We start from the raw sequence: 21,279 nt of genomic DNA, 5'->3' as shown, positions 1-21,279 counted from the left end.
AGCTGCAATAGATTTGGTGTGCACCAGTTTTAGTAAATCCCCTCCATTGTGTCTGTTTCCATTGTAAAGATTCACCCTCTCTATTTGTCCTGTTTTGCTGTCTTTGTGACAGAATATGATAGAAAATCCATACTTTGAGTTTTCACCAGAACAGGAGAAATCTTTTATTCGTCTAACCAAAACAAAAAGAAATTCCTTTAGATATACCTTAAAAGAGAAGCACAGCCACTTATTTGGCTGTACTTCTCCTGTGGATCACAGGAATACAGTTCATTCTGCACTCCTGTGACCATTTTCAGCAGACAGGGGGCTAAAGCCCACATGCCAGGACCTGCACCTGGCTCAGCCTCTCAGTGAACTGCCGAGAGCCTGGGCTCCCACCTCCTCCACAGCCCAGCACTCCAGTGAGCAAGGAGGGGGCAGAGCAGACAGCGGTGACTGACAGTCACCAGCTCTCTGCTCAGGGAGCTCTGAGAACCGAGTGATCGGCTGTGTTTGATCATTCGGTTCTCAGCTTTAGAGCCAGTGGGGGACAGCTGCAGCAGCAGACTGCTGCTGCATCCACCTAGGTATGATTCTAAAATAAATAAAAAATTTCCATACTTCTCTTGGTGCTATATTAAGAAGGTCTACACATACTGTATATTGGTCAACAGTGCAAATGCAGGGAAATTAATAGGGACGTGTTTTTAAAGCAGTAAATCTAAGGCCTCTTGCACACTGCAGCTTGAAAAAGCTCAGTACAGCTTTTTTTTTTCCGGAGCTAAAATTCAGCCCATTAATTGTAATGTGCCTATGCACAAAGGCGCGTAAACAAAAGCCATGCATTCTTCAGTAAAAACAAAATAGAAAAATCTGCACTTTTGGTCAGTAATTTACACCTCACATGCACAAATGCGCGCAAATGCGCACGATCGCGTGCAAAATGTGTGCAGATGCCCATTTACATATTGTGCAGAACAAAAACAGGAGAACAGGTTTTTGCGCGCGTGCGCGAATTTGCGCAAAATTGCACGAACACATGTGCGTGAAAATGCGAGCAAATATATACAAAAAAAAAAACTGTCTGCAAAAGTTGATGCTCAAACAGGAGTATCGTGTGCAAGAGGCCAAACACTCAGCGAACATTCACTGCAGATGTATTTTACTGGTGTGTTTTACATGCCAGTGATTGATTCTCCACTAGTGAATGTTTGGTAAAAGTCACATTTACTGCCTTGTAAATATACTCTACATCAGTTGAAAGACAGTATTACGTTTTTTTAATGTAGGAATAGTTTCTACTACATTTGACATTATCTTGGGGATTCACAACCACTCCAGAGTAATTGTGAAATCTTTATACAAATCACAACACGAGGGGGAGTTTCTGTCACAATGAAATCCATATCGCACCTTCTCTCCGGCTGTTTCTCAAGCATTTAACCTTCGGAATTTTCGTGAGTAGCTGGCAATCATCGGCTGCGGAAAGACAAGAGGCAAAAACAAATAATTGGTGCATTGCAATTATGATTCACCTCAAAAGCTAGAGCTCCCAGGAGTGATTCCATAGGAAGAATCTGCTTTCACTTATTATCGTATTAATCAGACTGACAGCACTAATCCTCTCAACTAAAGTGCACTCATGCTCATCTGCTCAAATAGAAACCTCTCCACAAGAAGAGAGGCCGCATGTCTCTCCTTTAGGTCCAATCATGCAGAAACCATAATCATTTGGAGGTACATTGGATCAACAAACTTTTCCTGCACAGTAGGAGGCTGCTGCACCATAACACCATAAATATACTAATGAATGAAACATTATATATGTGTGTGACAGTCTTTATTGAACTCGCACAACCGGCAAACAAAAACACCTTCCTTCATCAAAAATAAAAAACTGGCCCATACTCCTGGTATAACAAAATCAAATCCTTGGCTCACCGCCCACCAACAGATCCCCTAACAGGGTTAGGTCCCCGCCTGCCTCAGAGGGTCCCAAACAAGAGGTTTCCAGCCCTTATGCAGAGTTTCAGCCACAAGCAGTCCACCACTCTGACTCTGTAGTAGTGTGTCCTGCTGCACACTCCACTTTATAGACACCTGCCCACAGCTTTCAGCTCCTCTTTAGGCCTGCCTTGCAGGTGCCCTAACACTGTATTTAGGGATGGGAGGCTATTTACCACCCAGAAGTCTTGCCAAACCCTTGAATTCTGGGTTCCAAATGAGGACTTACCAATCCTGAGAGCACTATACATCAGTCCTCTCCACGCGGACTGCTCAAACTGTATACAAGTCATACCCCTTTAACCACTTCAGCCTCGGAAGAATTTACCCCCTTCCTGACCAGAGCACTTTTTGTGATTCGTCACTGCGTCGCTTTAACTAACAATTGCGCGGCCGTGCGACGTCGTACCCTAACGAAATTATCGTCCTTTTATTCCCACAAATAGAGCTTTCTTTTGGTGGTATTTGATCAGCCTCTGCGGTTTTTATTCTTTGCGCTATGAACAAAAAAAGCGTCAATTTTAAAAAAACGCATTCTTTTTTATTTTTTGCTATAATAAATATCCCCAAAAATATATAAAAAAACAATTTTTTTTCCTCAGTTTAGGCCAATATGTATTCTTCTACATATTTTTGGTAAAAAAAATCACAATAAGCGTATATGAATTGGTTTGCGCAAAAGTTATAGCGTCTACAAAATAGGGGATAGATTTATAGCATTTTTATTTATTTTTTTTTTTTTACTAGTAATGACGGCGATCTGCTATTTTTATCGTGACTGCGACATTATGGCGGACACATCGGAAAATTTTGACACATTTTTGGAACCATTGGCATTAATATAGCGATCAGTGCGATTAAAAATGCATTGATTACTGTAAAAATATCACTGGCAGTGAAGGGGTCTAACTGAACACATGTGAATGTGAACACATCCATCGGGGTGCCCATGTATGAGCATATTGCTTATGCTACACGTTACATATTGTCACACACATCACAGTGAAAGCAATAATTCTAGGGCCATTCTAGGGCAATTAATTTTAGTGTATTTTTTAATGAACATTTGCACTTGATAAACCTACCTACCTAGTGGAACTACTACCGTTTTAAACTCCAGGGTGTCAATTTTCAGAAAATATTTCATGTTTGCTGGTTTTAATTAATCTTCAGGCCTAAAATTCTTTTTTAAACAAGTGTGCAAAAAAATAAAAAATGGCAGCGAAAGGGTTAAAGTGATTGTAAAGCTTCAGATTTTTTTTTTATTATTATAATAAACATGTCATACTTACCTACTCTGTGCAATGATTTTGCACAGAGTAGCCCTGATCCTCCTCTCTTGGGGTCCCCCCTGCTGGCACTCCAGGCTCCTCGTCTTCAGCGAGTGCCCACCATATAAAGGTGCTTTCTATGGGGACACTCGTGTGGGCTCAATCCCAAGCTGCACTGTCTATAGACACAAACAGTGTGGCTCGGCCCTGCCCCCCACCCCCTTGTCACAGAATTTGATTGACAGCAGTGGGAGCCAATGGCAATGCTATCAATCTGCATAGTAAGGAAGGAGGGAGAGGAGAGAGACGCTGTTCTCGTGAACAGCACTCGATTGAAAATTGACACCGGTAAGTATAAGAGGAGGCTGAGGGGATCATCTGGAACAGAAGCTTTTTTTACCTTAATGAATAAAATGCAGGTAAAAAAAAAAACTTCAGTGACTCCCTGAAGACGCTAATATGCCGAAACATATGTCGGAGCAGAGGAGCCGCCATTCCAGGTTCTGATCCCACATCCTATGTAGGCTTGGCATTAGGAGAGATACGGACGATATCCCTTTAGGACTAGCCGACTTGCACATGCTGATTACACCTGGTGCCCGGATTGGCACTGTAACATGTGAGTGTAATTGCCATTTGTTGTTGTCATTTGCTTTTATCTAATAAAATACTACACTGTGAGACCTTTCTCTATGTCTCTTGTGGAGTCATTTTTCCCATCCTAGTTTCATCTCGATTGGCCAGTGGAGCGGAACTGTGCTGTCAGTGGAATCAATTGGTATTCCAGAAGCGCTGTTTGACCTTCGTGTAAAAATGGGTCATAATTCTCTGGTGAGTGGCCACCCATCTCTTGCGCACTTGTGGTGAAGAACTAGGAATCCGATTTTGAGCATCACAATTTGGTGCTGGGATTTATCATATATGGACTTTTAGCTTGCTATTTATTTGTATTTGCATTTTTGATTCACTGAACAACACTAGCACCTCAACCTTTAATACATTTTTCCCCCCCAAAAAACCTTCAGCCCAGGTTCACACTATTGTAATGCGGGAACCAGTGCGATTCCAGTGCAGGTTCCCCCATCGCATCTCCCTCGCAGGCAGTTCACACTGCCCTCTGCGAACCACTGCGGGTCTCAATACAAAGTTAATGACACCCCCAGATCGGTTCACAGATCGCAGTGTGAACTGGGAATTCGGACAGGAATTACACCCATGTGATCCGATTACAGTGCAGGGAAAAAAAGGTTCCTGCACCTTTTTTTTGTGCGAATCCAATGCGAGTTCAGCCATACAACTGTATGGCTGAATTTAACTTGCACAGACATTGCATGTGATCTGCACAGCAATGTGGTGCGAATATATATATTATCATGTCATCTATACAAGGGCTCCCCTAATATTCATCTCACAAAACCAGAAAATGTTCCTGTTCTGTGTTTCTGGTCCCTTTGGTTTCTGAGCTGAACGTGATGCAGTAATACATTGGAATATTATGTTGGTTTGGAATGTCTTCTTTGATTTATTTAGCAGCTCACTAAATGCGGATACCTAGATTAATGCAGTAATATAGATTGATACCAAAATAGTGTCTGAGTGTCTATATTTTCACATTGGCTTCCTGTGCTTTTCTAAAAAATGCAAACATTGTATACAAATATATTGTAAACTGGAAGCAATTAAAGAGAGCCTGTCACCTAAAAAAAAAAGAACATTTGGTGCAGCACATCACCAGTTATACAAAATAAAATATTTTATTTGGACCTCAGTGTCCAGATTGGTGTTATAGCATAATAATATAATCAGAGGAAAGGTGATCCTGACTAAGACCCCTTTCACACTGGAGACGTTTTTCAGGCACTACAGCGCTAAAAAGTCACAAAAAGTCCTGCCAGCAGCTTCTTTGCAGTGGCGTAGGAGCGGTGAATACAGCGCTCCTCCACCGCTCCTGCCCATTTAAAACAACGGGGCAGCACTGCCATACCGCTGGCAAAGTGCCACTGCAGCAGCGTTTTACAGGCGGATTTAACCCTTTTCCGGCCTCTATGCGGTGGTTAAAACCGCCTCGCTAGCAGCCGAATAACGCCGCTAAAATGACGGTAAAGTGGTGCTAAAAATAGCTGACGTGTACCGCCGAGTGTGAAAGGGGTCTAATTCTCTGCAGTGAACCCTTTTTTTCTACCAACCCTTTTTTTCTACTTGTAAATATTTGGCAATAACACAATAGCTTAAATTTAAAATGAAAACTGTCTCTACTGTCACAGCCTGCTGTAGAACATTATGATCCTGTTTCATACCTGTCAGTTTAGTTTTAAAAGGAATCTTTTCAACTTCTTTTATATTAATTAAGATGTAAAATAGATTCACCTCCCCAGAGCAGTACAGTGTCACTATGGTAACACTGTACTGCTCTGGTCACAGTATGTAAAAAACCCCAAAAAAGCGTAAATATGTAAAATAGATCGGCTTACAATAAATAATCATATTAATATGAACTAAAGTTTTATTACTGTATTGTTTGTATAATTTGTAAATAGATATATCTACATAGGTGTACCCATATTTAATCATTAGAAACTCATCTTTCTGCTTTTCAGTGCTGCTTGGTGGTTGTGCTTTACTGCTTCTTCTCACAATTATTGTTCTTCTTATTATACAGGATTTATATAGCACCAACAGTTTGCACAGCGCTTTACAACATGAGGGCAGACAGTACAGTTACAATAGAGTTCAATACAGGAAATGCAAGTCTTTAAAGTGATACTAAAGTCTTGTTTTTTTTAAATTTAAAAATAACAAATATGTCATACTAACCTGCTCTGTGCAGTGGTTTAGCACAGAGCAGCCCAGATCCTCCTATTCTCGGATCCCTCTCCGGCGCTCCTGGACCCGCCCCCCCTGTCGGGTGCCCCCAAAGCAAGCTCCGTGTGTCCATTCAGACAAGGAGCCACAGCTCGGTCCTGCGCCCTCTCTCCATTCATCGGCTCACTGACTTTGATTTACAGCAGTGGGACCCAATGGCGCCCACTGTGTGTCTCAGCCAATCAGGAGGAAGAGACTTGGACAGCCGAGTCTCTCGTACAACATCCCTGGATCGAGATGGGGCTCAGGTAGATCACTCGAGATGGGGCTTCATCCCTGGCTTAAGATGGGACTTCTGCAAACAAAAGTTTTTTTTATCTTAATGCATAGACTGCATTAGGAAAAAAAAAGAACCATTTGCCTTTGCAACCACTTTAAGTCAGCTGAGTGATTGACTCATTGAAATCAATCCACTCCCTGTGTGGAGTGCATTGATTTAAAATTGTTAAAGATGTTAAAGTGTATGTAAACAATATTTTTTTTTGTATTTTCTTCCTTTTGGTCTGTTAAATATACCATGATAAGCGTGTTATTAATCTGTTCGACAAGTGCAAAAAAAAAAAGATAGCTGTTGATCCGGCTAGAAATCTTTTGTGCTGATAACCTTTGCCACCTTAACCCTTCTCTTGTCTACTCTGCTACTGATCACCTCTAAGACAAAATCTCACCCCGTCCTGCCCCAACCTAGCCACTTTCATCTACAACAGCTCACTCTCTTCCTCCCTAGACAAGCTTGCCCCCCTCACTACACACAGAACCAGGCCCCAACCGCTACAACCCTGGAAAACAGATGACAACAGAAGTCTCAGAAAACATAGCCACGCTCTTGAGCGTCTGTGGCATAAGACTAATTTCCAGGAGGAATTGAAACAATATAAATCTGTCCTCCTAACTATTCCTGCCTCCACACTGCCAAACAGACTCATTAACACACTCATTAACACCTTCTCATCCAGTCCACGTCAACTTTTCTCTACCTTTAACACTCTACTCTGTCCTCCACTGCCTCCACCCTCTAATTCACTCACTGCCCAGGAGATCGCCAATCACTTCAAAAATAAGATTGATACAATTCATGAGGAGATCTCCAATGCGCAGAAACCTCCCCCACTCAACACCCCATGCCCACAGATACAATCATTACTTCCCTTATTCAACCCTGCTAGTATTAACAAGGTTGTTAAACTTTCTCATCTAACCACCTGCCCCCTCGATCCTGCTCCCTCGCAAGTGCTACGCTCACCCTCTGACTCCATTCTACACTCTCTAACTCACATTTTCAACCTCTCCCTCTCTTGTGGCATCTTCCCAAACTCTCTAAAACATGCGCTAGTCACCCCCATACTTAAAAAGCCCTCACTGGATCCCACCAATCTTAACAACCTACGCCCCATCTCCTTACTCGCATTCTCCTCCAAACTTCTTGAAAGATTGGTCTGCAAACGGCTGAGCGACCATCTGACCATGAACAAACTTCTTGATCCCCTTCAGTGCAGATTTCGCCCTCAACACTCCACGGAAACTGCTCTCCTTAAACTCACAAATGACCTACTAACGGCTAAAACCAATGGACACTTTTCTGTACTACTTCTCCTGGACCTTTCTGCTGCCTTTGACACAGTGGACCAACCCCTCCTCCTCAAAAAACTCCACTCTTTTGGTCTCCATGACTGTACTCTTCACTGGTTCTCATCCTATCTATCCCATCGCTCCTTCAGTGTCAATTACAACTCTACTTCCTCCTCTCCTCTTCCTTTCCCAGTCGGGGTCCCCCAAGGTTCTGTTCTTGGACCTCTCCTTTTCTCAATCTACACCACCTCCCTGGGTCAGTTGATTGCCTCACATGGCTTTCAATATCATCTCTAAGCTGATGACACACAAATCTAGCTCTCCACCCCCCAGCTCTCTCCACCTGTCTCCTCACGCATCACCAACTTACTAGCAGACATATCAGCCTGGATGTCACATCACTTCCTCAAACTCAACCTATCCAAACCAAGCTCATGATATTTCCTCCACCAGGTGTCACTTCCCCTGATTTCTCTGTCAATATCAACAGCTCAACTATCAACTTCTCCCCCCCATGCCAAGGTCCTAGGTGTAATCCTGGACTCTGAACTAACCTTTCGGCCCCACATCCTATCGCTATCCAAAATTTGCCACCTCAACCTCCGCAGCATCTCCAAGATATGCCCCTTCCTAACCAATGTCACCACAAAGCTTCTAATCCACTCTCTGGCCATCTCTTGTCTCGACTACTGCAACTCCCTCCTCATTGGCTCACCTCTAAATAGGCTACCCCCACTTCAGTCCATCATGAACGTTGCTGCCAGGCTCATCCACCTCACAAACCGCTCAGTGACTGCTATACCCCTCTGCCAATCCCTCCATTGGCTGCCACTCAACTAACAAATTAAATTCAAGATACTAACAATAACTTACAAAGCCATCCACAACCTGGCCCCCAGCTACATCACTAACCTAGTCTCAAAATACCAACCAAATAGTTCTCTTTGCTCCTCCCAAGACCTCCTGCTCTCTAACTCTCTTGTCACCTCATCCCAGCTTGCCTGGGATGAGGTGCTTGCCTGGGATGAGGTGACAAGGGAGTAGAGCATTCCAGAGCCTCACCCATCCTCTGGAATGCTCTACCCCAATCTGTCTGATTTTCTCCTACTTTGTCCACTTTCAGACGATCCCTGAAAACTCATCTCTTCAGAGAAGCCTATCTGGCCCCCGCCTAACAACTGTACATGTACTTTCTCCATCAGCACATCCCCCACAGTTATTACCTCTTGTATCTCTTGACCTTCCCTCTTAGATTGTAAGATCTAAGCAGCAGGGCCCTCTGTATCCTACTGTATTAAAGTGTATTGTATTTGTACTCTCTACCCTCAAGTTGTAAAGCGCTGTGTAAACTGTTGGCACTATATAAATCCTGTATAATAATAATAATAATAACTCGCTGTGCTCTCTGCCCTAGAAATGCTATCAGTTAGTATTGTAATGTAGGATTATGTAGACCTAACACATTCCCCTTTCTAGGGTGACAATGCTGCTCAGTACAGTTATCACCGTAGGTCAGGAAGTGTTACTGGCAGGTTTATCAAGTTAAAATGTGTGAAAAAAACAAATGCAGCCACCACATCTAAGGATCAGTAAGCTGCAATACTATCATTTTTTGTTCTTGGGTTTAGAGATGCTTAGCAAATTTACTAAGCCAATGAGAAATGCCTCTATTCGCTAATCTAAAATTCTCTATATTTTATATAATACCAAATACATGGGAGCGCAAGCTTGTAAAAAATATGATATGTCAAATAAAAAATGACTTTGAGTTAAACACAGCAATAATATAAAAACTTCCTTTTACTTGTGATGTGCCATTATTGCATTGTTGCTGTTGAGTGTGTATGGAATATTGTGGTAATTACCTAAGAAATTTATATCGATAGCTTTGGGCTTGAAGAGTAAACAATTTTAATATTCACAGAGTGTATGTGATTATCTCTATAATTAATGAAGTTCAAAGTATATCAGCCAGTTAGGACTAAAACTGTTTCCATTTCCCTACAGCTAACAAGAAGATTCAGACTTTTAGATTCCAACCATCACTTTTCAGCTCAGGCTTGGATCTAACTAATAGACATACCATAGGTGCAGACCGTGCAGCTACACAAAGGCCTTCTGGGAGTTTGTGGCCCATTTATAATAAACGTGGGCCAGGCAAGTCTTAGGTGTTAGTGGTCTTACCTTGCATATTGGTCTATAAAAAAGTGGGGGAGGCACCAGAGGAGCTGTCAGGATGAGTCACCCAAGCCTGAACTTCACTGAGCCCTGACCCAGATTCCATAGCATAGAAAGAAGTGTAAAAGAAGTGTGAAAGTGTGAAAGAAGTGAAAGTGTGAAAGAAGTCTTGTAAAATTGCACAGTTGCCGATGTGTGGAGGTGCCATTAAGAATTAATGGCACCCCACTCTTCTACTAAAGAGCAGCGCATTTCTGTGTATGCCGGGAAAGCGCACAATTTTGCACGTGTTCCTGACATGCATAGATCTGAACCAAGCCTATGTCCGCCACTGCTGGTGAAAGATGGTAGTTTGTACAACGTTTAGATATACTGGAAGGAATGACATGTGCAAACTCAAAAGCTTGACAAGATCTTTTCTTTACAACAGCAATTTATTACTTTGTTTTCATTATAGTGCTTAGGATTGTAAATTATGCATTTTAAGCCAATAAACCTAAAACAATATTCAGCATATTGAAAAAAATAATAATGGATTGAACTCACAGGTATGGGGAAGTTATTTGAAGCTCAGCTGTGATTATGGAGTGAACTATTTGCATTTATTTATATTGATAAAACAAATGCTATACTTAAGAGCCCTTTCACACTGGGGCGGGGGGCGGCGTCGGTGGTAAAACGCCGATTTTATTAGCGGCGTTTTACCGTCGGTATGCGGCCGCTAGCGGGGCGGTTTTACCCCCCGCTAGCGGCCGAGAAAGGGTTAAATACCACCGCAAAGCCCCTCTGCAGAGGCGCTTTGCCGGCGGTATAGCCGCGCCATCCCATTGATTTCAATGGGCAGGAGCGGTAAAGGAGCAGTATACACACCACTCCTTCACCGCTCCGAAGATGCTGCTAGCAGGACTTTTTTTACCGTCCTGCCAGCACATCGCTCCAGTATGAAAGCCCTTGGGGCTTTCACACTGGAATGAAAGCAGCGGCACTTTCAGGTCGGTTTGCAGGCGCTATTATTAGCGCAATAGCGCCTGCAAACCGCCCCAGTGTGAAAGGGCTCTTAATAAAATGTGAATTGCAATATCTCAAGTAAAACAAACTTAGCTTTCAATATTGTGAATTTTACCAACACATTCATGTCAAATAGGAGTTTTTAGTTTCTGTTTACCCTTTAGATTCATAAAGTGTATCTAAACAAAAGTTAAATATAATGTACATTGCCGCTTATCAGTCTTTAGATGTGGGGGGTGCATTCGTTTTTTTTTTTTTTATTCATTTGTTTTCCTACAAATTACATACTTCCTGTCCCTGTGTGGTTTTGCTAACTCAATCTACTTTATCTATGGAGGCAGTCATTATTGCCACACAAGTCATCTTTTGTTTATTTTCATTACAGGAGGGGATGGGGTTTGGGAGTAGATTAGTAGTTTACACAAGAATAATAACATTGTGTAGCACTACCCACACAGGGGTTGCAGATGACTGGGTTCCCCGCTCTTGCACAGGCAGGCAACAAGCATTTTTTACTTTCATCCAGACACAAGAAAGAGTCTTTGAGCTAGGTTTTTGTTGTTTTTTGGGGGTAATAACTTGGATGGGAAATAGATGTGGCACCCTTGTCCTAATCAGGGCTGCTAGTAAATTTAGATGTGCTAGGTGGTAGCTAGCCTGGCTAATTTGTAGTCTATTGATCAAATGGGTTTCTTCTAAGCCTGGTGTTAACTATGATTTCTCCCTTTTGTCAATGGATGGCACTGTTACCTTTGGCATCAGTGTGATTAATTATAGTGGATTCAGGTTATGAGTGAATATACTTTTCTCAGCCTATCAGCAGGAGTTTTTGGGCCGCCGAGGATGCTGGGAGAAGGTATTTATTTGGAGAAGGTCAGGTGATCGGGGTTCTTTCCACCCGAACAGCGGTCAGGATCCTCCCAAGCCAGCCCGAGCTCCAGCCTGTCTCCTCAGCACTCTATCTTCCACCCAACTCCCCTGCTGGCATGACTCATCCATATTTATGGGCTGACTCAACGACCCTACCAGGCTCACTGCCTGAGGATTGGTCAAGCTCCCCTAAGTATACAGATCAACCTTCCTGACCTACGCCCTCTAGCCTCTACAAATTTCATAACATAAATTTTCTTACACTTACACTAGTAGCACACTAGAGGGTGCTACAATTGTTTTTGCTTGCGATTCAGCTCACAGGAAGTCAAAATAATGCAACCAGTATATCTAAGAACTGGTAAGCTGCAAAATACTGTTTTACATTTTGGGTTTAGTTATCATTTATAGATGGGATACCTAAATGAAGGCAGTAGGAGGGGAATAAGAAGAAAGAGGTTATAATATTGGTATTCCGTTCATACTGTGTCCAAGCCAGGTAACTGCAAAGCCAACACAAGCTGTGGCATAGTGTGGTACACAGCCACCCACACATGTTGCTTACTGTTAGTAGCACATGCCAATAAATAATAAAGTGTTTCAGATGGATGCCCTGCCTGACAATGCCATCCAGCTGTGTGCTCATTTCTGCTGCCCCTTCCTTCCAAATTTTCTTTAGCAAAATAGTATACTGTGTACATACAGTTCACTCTCTAGATATGTACACATTAAACCAAACCACCGATACCCTAGCCATTGGTTCTAAGTTTACTGATGCAGAGAGGGCAAAATGTCCGCCCTTTGGGCTTGTGTTGATACCATCAATTTGAGATGCTTCTGAGCTTATTTAGAATTCATTAAAGTGGATGTAAACCCACTGTCATCAATTTGAAAGCATTAGCAGAGTTAATATATATAAGGCTTTACATGCCTCCTGCATGTATCCTTATATTTAAATAGTTACCCCCTCACCTGCTAGGAGCCCTGCAATCTTCCCGATTGTGTGGGCGTTTTAATTCTCTGCGCTCGGTGGGCAGAGTCGTGACGTCAGAGGACACCTCCGCCCACCACTACACTCCCACGGCCAGCCAGGATGAGCCTCGTGCCTGGTGAGACTCGCGTGCATGTGCAGGAGTGACAGAGCGTGTTCTGTGATGAAAGCAGAGCGCGCTCATGTTACTCCTGTGCATGTGCAGACCAAGAAGCATGAGAAGGAGAGGCAGAGAGGCAGAACGATTGGAAATTGTTGTACATCCAATCCTGGCAGAGCAGCAGAAGAAAGGAGTGGGGGAGGGAATTAAAAAATAATGCCTGTCTCTTAGGCTAGTGCACGACATATGTAAATCACCTGTCACTCACAGCAAGGGGGAGGATTTGACAAAGTTTTTCTCTGTTTGTCAAGATTTATCTCACTGAACAATAAAAGAGGATTGCTCAGACCTGGATTAACTCTTTGTGGCAAGACTGGGCTCAAATAATAGGAAATCTTATACTCTACATCAAGGATATGCAATTAGCGGACCTCCAGCTGTTGCAGAACTACAAGTCCCATGAGGCATAGCAAGACTGACAGCCACAAGCATGACCACCGAGAGGCAGAGGCATGATGGGACTTGTAGTTCTGCAACACCTGGGGGTCCACTAATTGCATATCCCTGCTCTACATTATGACATAAAAAAAGAAAAATATTGGGTTTACATCCACTTTAATGGTAGCATTTGACCTGGAATTGATCTCCTTCTACCCTGCTTCCAGCATGTTTTGCATTCCTGTAAACTTGTGTGTGAATGCAAAACCCTTCTAAAGAGAACTAAAACAGGTCTTCAGTGTTACACTAAGGCTAGCCTGTGGGCAGGCGGGGTGGTAGTGTGGCTGTTTGTCCCGTCTTCTATGTTTTCCCTAACTTGTTGGGAGCCAAGTACTGAGTCACATATGGGTTACCTTTGCTTTGTTCTATCTTAATCAATGTCCTGGGACAAGGCTGAGGTCATCGTGGGGGAATACTCAACCTTAAGGCAAGCCTCTACTTTTAAAAATGAAAGTACACCATGTACACTGACACTGAAAATGTTCCCCAGTTAACTCATGGTTTCCGGTGACAATGTACACTTTCACAGTAACTTGCATTTTGGAGGAACACGCTGAGCCAATGTCCACATCCACCTGTCCAGCCTTTTCCACTACAATCCCCGGTAGCAGAGTGGGCCCCATCGTGCACTCTGCGCGGGTTCCACGCGTGCACTCACTTAACTCTTGAACTTCCATACCTCTGTCATACCTCTATGACGCCTTTCTAAAACTACTGGCAACCTTTATCCATGATATTCACTTCTCTGTGGAAGAGGAACCAACGAGAGACAAATGGTATTGTGGTGCACACAGTAGCCATGTACTAAAATAATCTCAATCACCGGGCAGCTTGGTGGCTAAGCAGTCAGCAATGGTGTTCTGCAGCTCTGTGTCCTGGCTTTAATTCCCATCAGGGTTTCTGTCTGCATTGACGTAATATGCTATCCCTGTGCTTGAGTGAGTTTTCTCCATGTATTCTATTAAATTGGCATTTGACCAAAGTGACTCTAGTGTACATGTGTTTGTGGGGGTGACTGATGCAAATAAATTGTATTGAGTGTGAGCTCTATATAAAGAGTCTCAATAAATAATGATGATCATAGGTGTTAGAAGCCATATTCTGCAGCTTTCTCAAAGCTTTTATAAAACTTTCTCCATGACAGCCTGAAATCTCATTTCCACTTTGTTTCTTCATTATTTAGGCACGCAGCACAGTAAAATGCACTTAATATTTCATTTCCTTGTGAGAACATAGCTTTTATCTTTAATTTACTCCATTTGTTGTACTTTAAAAATATTCAAATACCTATTTACCAATGCTGTTGGATTTTTGCAACACTACCTAATTCTTACTTTTCCTAGTCCAGAAGACCAGGAAAGCTGCATATTTGTCAGTCTGAGTGAAGTACTGCTGCACCTGCTAATCAGCTCCCGTTTCTGGTAGTTGGACTATGTATGGCAAGGTTTGGGTCAGTGTTTGATTAACCATTGCAGCCCAATTGAACCCGTAATACCCTAATGCAGTAAGACTGCATATACAGCAAAACAATATGGAACCTTTTTTTTACACTGCTAATTGCTGCTGCAAAAGTTCAAATACCCTGTGCTGTCAGCACTAAGGATGAGCTCAGGAGTGTTCGCAACCCGCACGTGCAGAGCCCACCAGGAAGTCGGCACTGCACAGCGCTTATCACAGGCAGTGAGACATTTTCCCGTTCCGCGGCTGCAGAAATCAAGAAATGTCTCACTGCCTGTGATTAGCGCTGTGCAGTGCCGACTTCCCGGTGGGCTCTGCACATGTGGGTTGCGAACACGCCTGAGCTCATCCTTAGTCAGCACATAGGAAAGTTGGACTGCAGCTCTCCCACACAAAGCAGTGTCCCAGCAGTCTGCCATATCCCACCAAACACTGCTCTAATCAACAGGGCTGTTCAGGAAGTGAGAGCTCTGCTAATTAGATGAGTGTTCAGGCTGGGGAGGATATTGGACCATTTGAGACTTGGTTGGCTGCTTTGTATGAGAGAGCCACAGTCCTACTCTCCTATGCACTGGCATCACAGAGGTTTTAAACCCTTGCTGCTGCAGGTAGTGTAAAATAATAGAATAGATCAGGGGTCTCCAGACTTTTCAAACAAAGGGGCAGTTTACTGTTCTACCGAATTTAGGGGGTGGGTTGTGGCCACTGGGGGTAGAAGATGTCCTGCGCCCAACATCAGTAAGAAACATGGCAGGAGGGTTGGTGACCAACAGGAGGAGGAGTAATGCCCCATCATTGGTATCCGTGGAAGAAATCGTGCCCCACAGTAGGTGTCAGTGGGAGGAATAGTGCCTCTTATCATTGGGAGAAATAGTGCCTAAAGGGCCAGATAAATGCTAGCAAATGGCTGCCTTGGGCTGCATTTTGGAGACCCCTGAAATAGACCCATATTTAATAATGTGTATGCAGCCTGGCTGCACAGCAGTAATGAAGAATGAAGGTTCAATTGGGCTTTAAGCAAAAAAACAAACATGTGCTTAGGGAGTCAAGTGTAGAAGGCATTATAGAGGTTTTCCTTTAAGCTATCATGTTCTTAACTCTTTCACTACTACATTCGACTTTAGTCGCGTTATTTGTAATTGTCCTTAATTGCCATTTTCGGATTTAATCTGCATTGATCAAATGTTTTCTTTTCATTTAAAGAATGACCAAAATTTAAAACGTCTGGTTTGAGATAATCTAAGATCAGATTGTCTCATATACTGTAATTATTGACAAGGTGAATAAAAATAGATTTCAATCCATTTTTGTATGCACAATTTTCTCTAGTTATAACCAGGTATGGTTTGTATTGTATAGTTACATTGGGTCAGCTTGGACCAATGTAAGTTTGCTTTTAATATACCTGTGAGACTGCTGTGGAAGGTAGAAATCAGTGCAGTACTCTCTACTACTACAGTGATCACCACTGTCTTCCAGTTCCTGTGCAGAGTGGCTGCCCTGCTGCATAGTGAACTCAGGGGGTTTCACCGCTTCGCACTGGTGCCATCAAAGAATACTTTGCATTTTTCTCAATGAATGCAAGGCATTTTCTGATTGGACTATGTGGAAAGGCAGGGTGGTGACGTGATGAGGCCTGGAAAAGAGTGGTCTTCACTGTAGTACTGGAGACTACTACAGTGCTTTCCAGCTTCCACAGGGATCCCAGAGGTATGGCGTATGCATTGTTATTAAAGTCCAAGGTGGACAAATGTAACTATGCAATATAATTCATATTTGGATTTCAGCTTTAGGCAATGGAAGGGCTGAGGTAGCACCACTGTTGGGCTTTGCTTAGGGCATCATTTGGCCCAAATTTGGTCCTAGCTTGGGCAGGGTCTAAAAATTGCACCTCAAGTGCACTGAGGGTCTAACGTGAGATTGTAGAGAATACAGAATGTGACTGGTCAAATGTCTTAATTATAATCAGTGTGGGGGACTGTGCACAATATTTGAGCTACTTTCTCCCTGGCATCTGTATGAAACAGAAACGTGAGATCATAATATTACATAGTTACATAGTTAGTCAGGTTGAAAAAAAGTCCATCTAAATCAACTATAAAAATAAATAAATAAATAATATTCTACAGTCCCATGTACCCAATCCTATACCCACAGTTGATCCAGAGGAAGGCAAAAAACCCCAGCAAAGCATGATCCAATTTGCTACAGCGGGGGAAAAAATTCCTTCCTGATCCCCGAGAGGCATTCGGATTTTCCCTGGATCAACTTTTACTTATAAATGTTAGTACCCAGTTATATTTTGTCCATTTAGGAAAGAATCCATGCTTTTCTTAAAGCAATCTACTGAGTTGGACAGAACCACCTCTGGAGGGAGTCTATTCCACATTCTTTTACTATGAACCACCTCCGCAATCTGTTCAGCTGAGCAAGTAATACATCAGTCCTTGTCATTTGTAAATACCTTATGGCAGAGAGATGTGCGCATATTATTTATTTTATTAGAACAGTTCTAAGCAGACAGGCTTCACAAAAAGATTGCGGAATACACTGGCATACATCTACATATCTTGCTAGATATTCATGTGCAAAACACAGAGTGGAGTTCCCTTTTGATAGTTATCGGTGGTCCCCCTCTTGTGTTCCATGGCCATGATGCTACCAGTCACTCTACACCAAGAAATCACTGGGCGTTTACAGAATATTGTGATTACAAATTCACTCATCTGTTTTCTGTACCCTGCCCACTTTCTGCCATTCAATACCCCATTCCTTCCAGCTGCACCTTCACTGGCACTGCCATAACCATCAGAGCTACTTTGTGCTGAATTACAATCCCTAATGCATCCAATCACATGTCACAGTTGTTAAAGGGTTAGTCTGCCAAAGTGGCACTTCAGTTGTAAATGCAGCTTGTTCGTGGTTCACTTAATGGCTTTGTATATCTCCTGGGGACTTTGCTTTCTTGACCCACCCTGGAATTATAGTTCAACAGGGACTTTTTCTGCTGAACTCTTGATAAACCCAAGCAGGGAAACTGGGACCCCTTCATAACTACAGCTGCAGGTGTGCTGACCTAGAAATATTGATTTTAGGGGGACTGGTCCTTTAAACAGCTACATTTGTTAGAAAAGGAAAGGGTTAAAACCCCTATCAGGTTTTGTTGCTGTCTGCATGCTGTCTATCCCTGCCTCAACTGGGCAGATGTTCCACATATATTTGTCCTGGTAACCATTATCTCTGGAACAGAAGGGGAAGGAAATTCTTCCAATGGTGACACCAGTTTCTGTGTCAACTGCCAAATGGGGAGTTTTCTCTTCAGCTCCTGTCATAGTGACATTATCTCCTTTCTCCTGTGCAGGGTGTCACTGGGACAATAAGTGAGGGGACACAAAACTTTAAAAAGAAAAAACAGCCAAAAGTTGAAGGGCTCTCCAACTCTTCTACTACAGTTCAGTTGGTACCTTTGTCAGAATTGTATAGCTGTCTTTGTCCCCACTATGATAATGTACCCTTTTTTGTGCTGGTGACCATGGTTGCTGGAACAGAATGGGAAATTTTCCAATAGGACATCTAGAGACAACTAAGAGGGGATTTTCCTTTAAATTTGGCAAAATGTTTTAACTTTTTTTGGGCCCTCAGAACAAGAGGTAAGGAAAAATACCCCCAATGGGACAAAAACTTTAACCAATGACTGCTTGATAATCAGCATCAGAAAGAAAGGTCCTCCCTTGTTCTGAATAGTCCTTACCTTCCCTCCTGTGGCTTGCACCACCTTGACGTTCTGGGCATCTGTACAAAATTCTAGATTTTGGCTGGCTACCCATGTTAGTGTACTGCATCTCTAATTGTTAGTACTTCTAATATAATGGGGGCATGCTGGATCTTTTCAGGTGCAACATGAAAGCACTACACATAAACAATATATTTATTTAATTGTTTGTTTTATTAGAATAATCAAACAATTAGTATTTTTTTTTTTTTTATGGAAAAAAGAATACGTTTCCCTAGGAGGCTTGCATATGCTTTAGTACATCGATATACACCAGCTGCACACCAAGATCTATCGATGTACTAAGGCCTGAGTGTGCTCCCATAAGAAACTTGTTCTTTTTTTTTTCGTTTAATGAACATTTTTAAATGCATGACTATTCTAATAAACAAAAGATTTTTAACAAAATATATTTTTCATGCATAATACATCCATGTAGCACCTGAAAAGACCCAGCATCTGTACAAACGCCAAGGTGTCACAGGCAGTAAGTCCACTGCTATATCTGATGGCTTTGAAAAATGGCAGCTTGCCAGCAAGAACCTGCACCTAATGCTGAAACAAGAAAACACAAATCTGGAAGCCTACAGATAATAGGTAATATAATGATCAACGTCTTAACTAATGTGAAATGAAGAGAGTACACGGGATTTAAACTCTCAAAGCTACACGATAAGTGAAAAACCATAAATAGATGCCATCTGTTGTGCAAAATAACACCCTCTAATCACATGGAAGACTTAGCTCATCTCTCTCACGCATCATTATGGGTGATGAGTTCAAGTAGGGAAAGAGCAGAGGAGTACTTACGGTCCGCACTGTAGTCATCTACTAAAATAATCTCTTGAATTAGATTTGGAGGGCTTCGAATTAAAACGCTGTATCAAATAAAGGAGATAACAGTTAGCCCTGTGAATTAAACACTGACACACAAAAAGTATTGTGTTGAATACAAGTTCTATAATGTAATAATGCCTAAAGTTAATTTAAGCTTCTTTCACAGAAGGTAGACCTAATTTATAACGCTCGATTCCTGAACAGATGGTGATTTTAGAATTTTGCCCTAAAATAGATTTGACAATGAGTTTTTATTTGCAAAATATATCTCTCAACATTAGTAACAGCCACTAAATATTATTATAGAACATTCCATGACATAGCAAACCCATATTGGGAAAATAACAGTACGCATTTTATGCCTCATTAATCACATAAATACAGTCTTAGCTGATGAGCATGTATACAAGTGTATATCTGACAACACAGAGAAAAAGTGGTAGATCCTTCTAGTGTTAGCAGAATTGATATATTGGATGAAAGTGTGAAAAAAGCTGAAGGAACTTGTAAAAAATGCTTGGTTGCTACAGAAATCATGGTAATTTGTTAAAATGACATTTAAAAAGTTAGCATGGATTGTAATAAGGATCCAGAACTGTTGCTGTTACTATACCAATAAAGCACTTTGCTTTTGCCTTACTGAACAAACTGAACAAACTAGACAGTATTGAAGGAGATTCTCAGATGTTTTGATAAATGAGACCCCCCAAACATGCAGGGCTTGTGAGAACAGGTCTATTTTTCTGTGTACTTCATAAAACCACAAATATGTATGCACTCTCCTTTGCTAAGTTCAGAGTGAACTCATTTATGGGTAGACCTTTATTTCTTCAATTCTATATATTTGAAAACAAATCAAGTAACAGCTGACAGAAAGGAGCATGCGCATTATGGGATTAGAAGAAAACATATCAATCCATGCTAAGCATGGCCCTTCTTAGCAAAGTCCACTACTTATTGACCATAAAGTCCTCCATCAGTCCCAGATCAATTTGCAGCTTTTTCAGGCAGCATATAACTTTGAAAAAAAAAACAAAACAAAACAGAGAGAAGAAAGTGCACAGATCTGGCACATAAAAACACATTTTATTAAAGGTAAATATTGAACTCACATTCTACCAAAGGTAGGGGCGCTTTGTACACAACCATGAAGAAGAAAATGAATTCCCTTCACATGGTTGTGTATAGAGCACCCCTATCTTTGGTAAAATATGAATGCAATATCTATGTTTGGTTCAATAAGGTGTGTTTTATTACGCCTAATTTATGTGATTTATTCTCTCAGTTTTTTTTAAGGTTTTCAGTGCATTATGGGATTACACTGTTTATAGGGCTTAAAGATGATTCACACTGTGTGCAATATATAATATATAAGATCATCTTAAATAATCTGAAATAAATAACCAAATAGTGATAGCTGCACTCACTATATACCCACACACGTATAGTTAAAAAATATAAATACAAACCTGTGGCACTATCAAGATACTCCTTTACCCCTGGATGACATCCTATTGGACGAAACGCATTGGGTGAAGTTACAGCAGTGACATAATCAAGCCCACCGGGTTGCTGATCATGCATATCTGTTTTACATGCTATTTTCTACCTGTCTTATGTAAGTAGTTTTTCATGTTTAATAAATGGTGGAATGTTATACTAATACACTATGAGTACCTCCTTTGCCCCTATCCCTTCTTCAGCTTCATCTGTGGACTACTCTGGTTAATTTGAAAACACCGTCCCTGAGTCCTGGATTGTGCCATCCATCCATTCCAGTAGGGATTTCTCCCAAAAAAGTGCAGCTAGACCTCGATCTTTGAGGTCTTACCTGTTGGTAAGCAGCTTGTGAGTGGAGTGTGCACCTGGGTGTGGAGTG

At 41.9% G+C, this 21,279-nt stretch overlaps 1 protein-coding gene across 1 annotated transcript in view; it reads right to left on the bottom strand.

The window, feature by feature from the left end:
- GALNT16 (polypeptide N-acetylgalactosaminyltransferase 16) overlaps positions 1 to 21,279 on the bottom strand; it is a 231,194-nt gene that overhangs the window by 88,508 nt on the left and 121,407 nt on the right. The window contains exons 4-5 of the mRNA XM_073610151.1: positions 19,374 to 19,441; positions 1,396 to 1,461 (exon numbers count right to left, since the gene is read on the bottom strand). Coding sequence (XP_073466252.1) covers positions 1,396 to 1,461; positions 19,374 to 19,441 — 134 coding nt within the window. The remainder of the gene's footprint in view (positions 1 to 1,395; positions 1,462 to 19,373; positions 19,442 to 21,279) is intronic.

Source organism: Aquarana catesbeiana, linkage group LG13 (genome assembly GCF_042186555.1).
Source record: "Aquarana catesbeiana isolate 2022-GZ linkage group LG13, ASM4218655v1, whole genome shotgun sequence".
NCBI classification, from domain to species: domain Eukaryota; kingdom Metazoa; phylum Chordata; class Amphibia; order Anura; family Ranidae; genus Aquarana; species Aquarana catesbeiana.
Note: the sequence above shows the minus strand (reverse complement) of the source record. Positions and strands in the feature narration are given on the sequence as shown.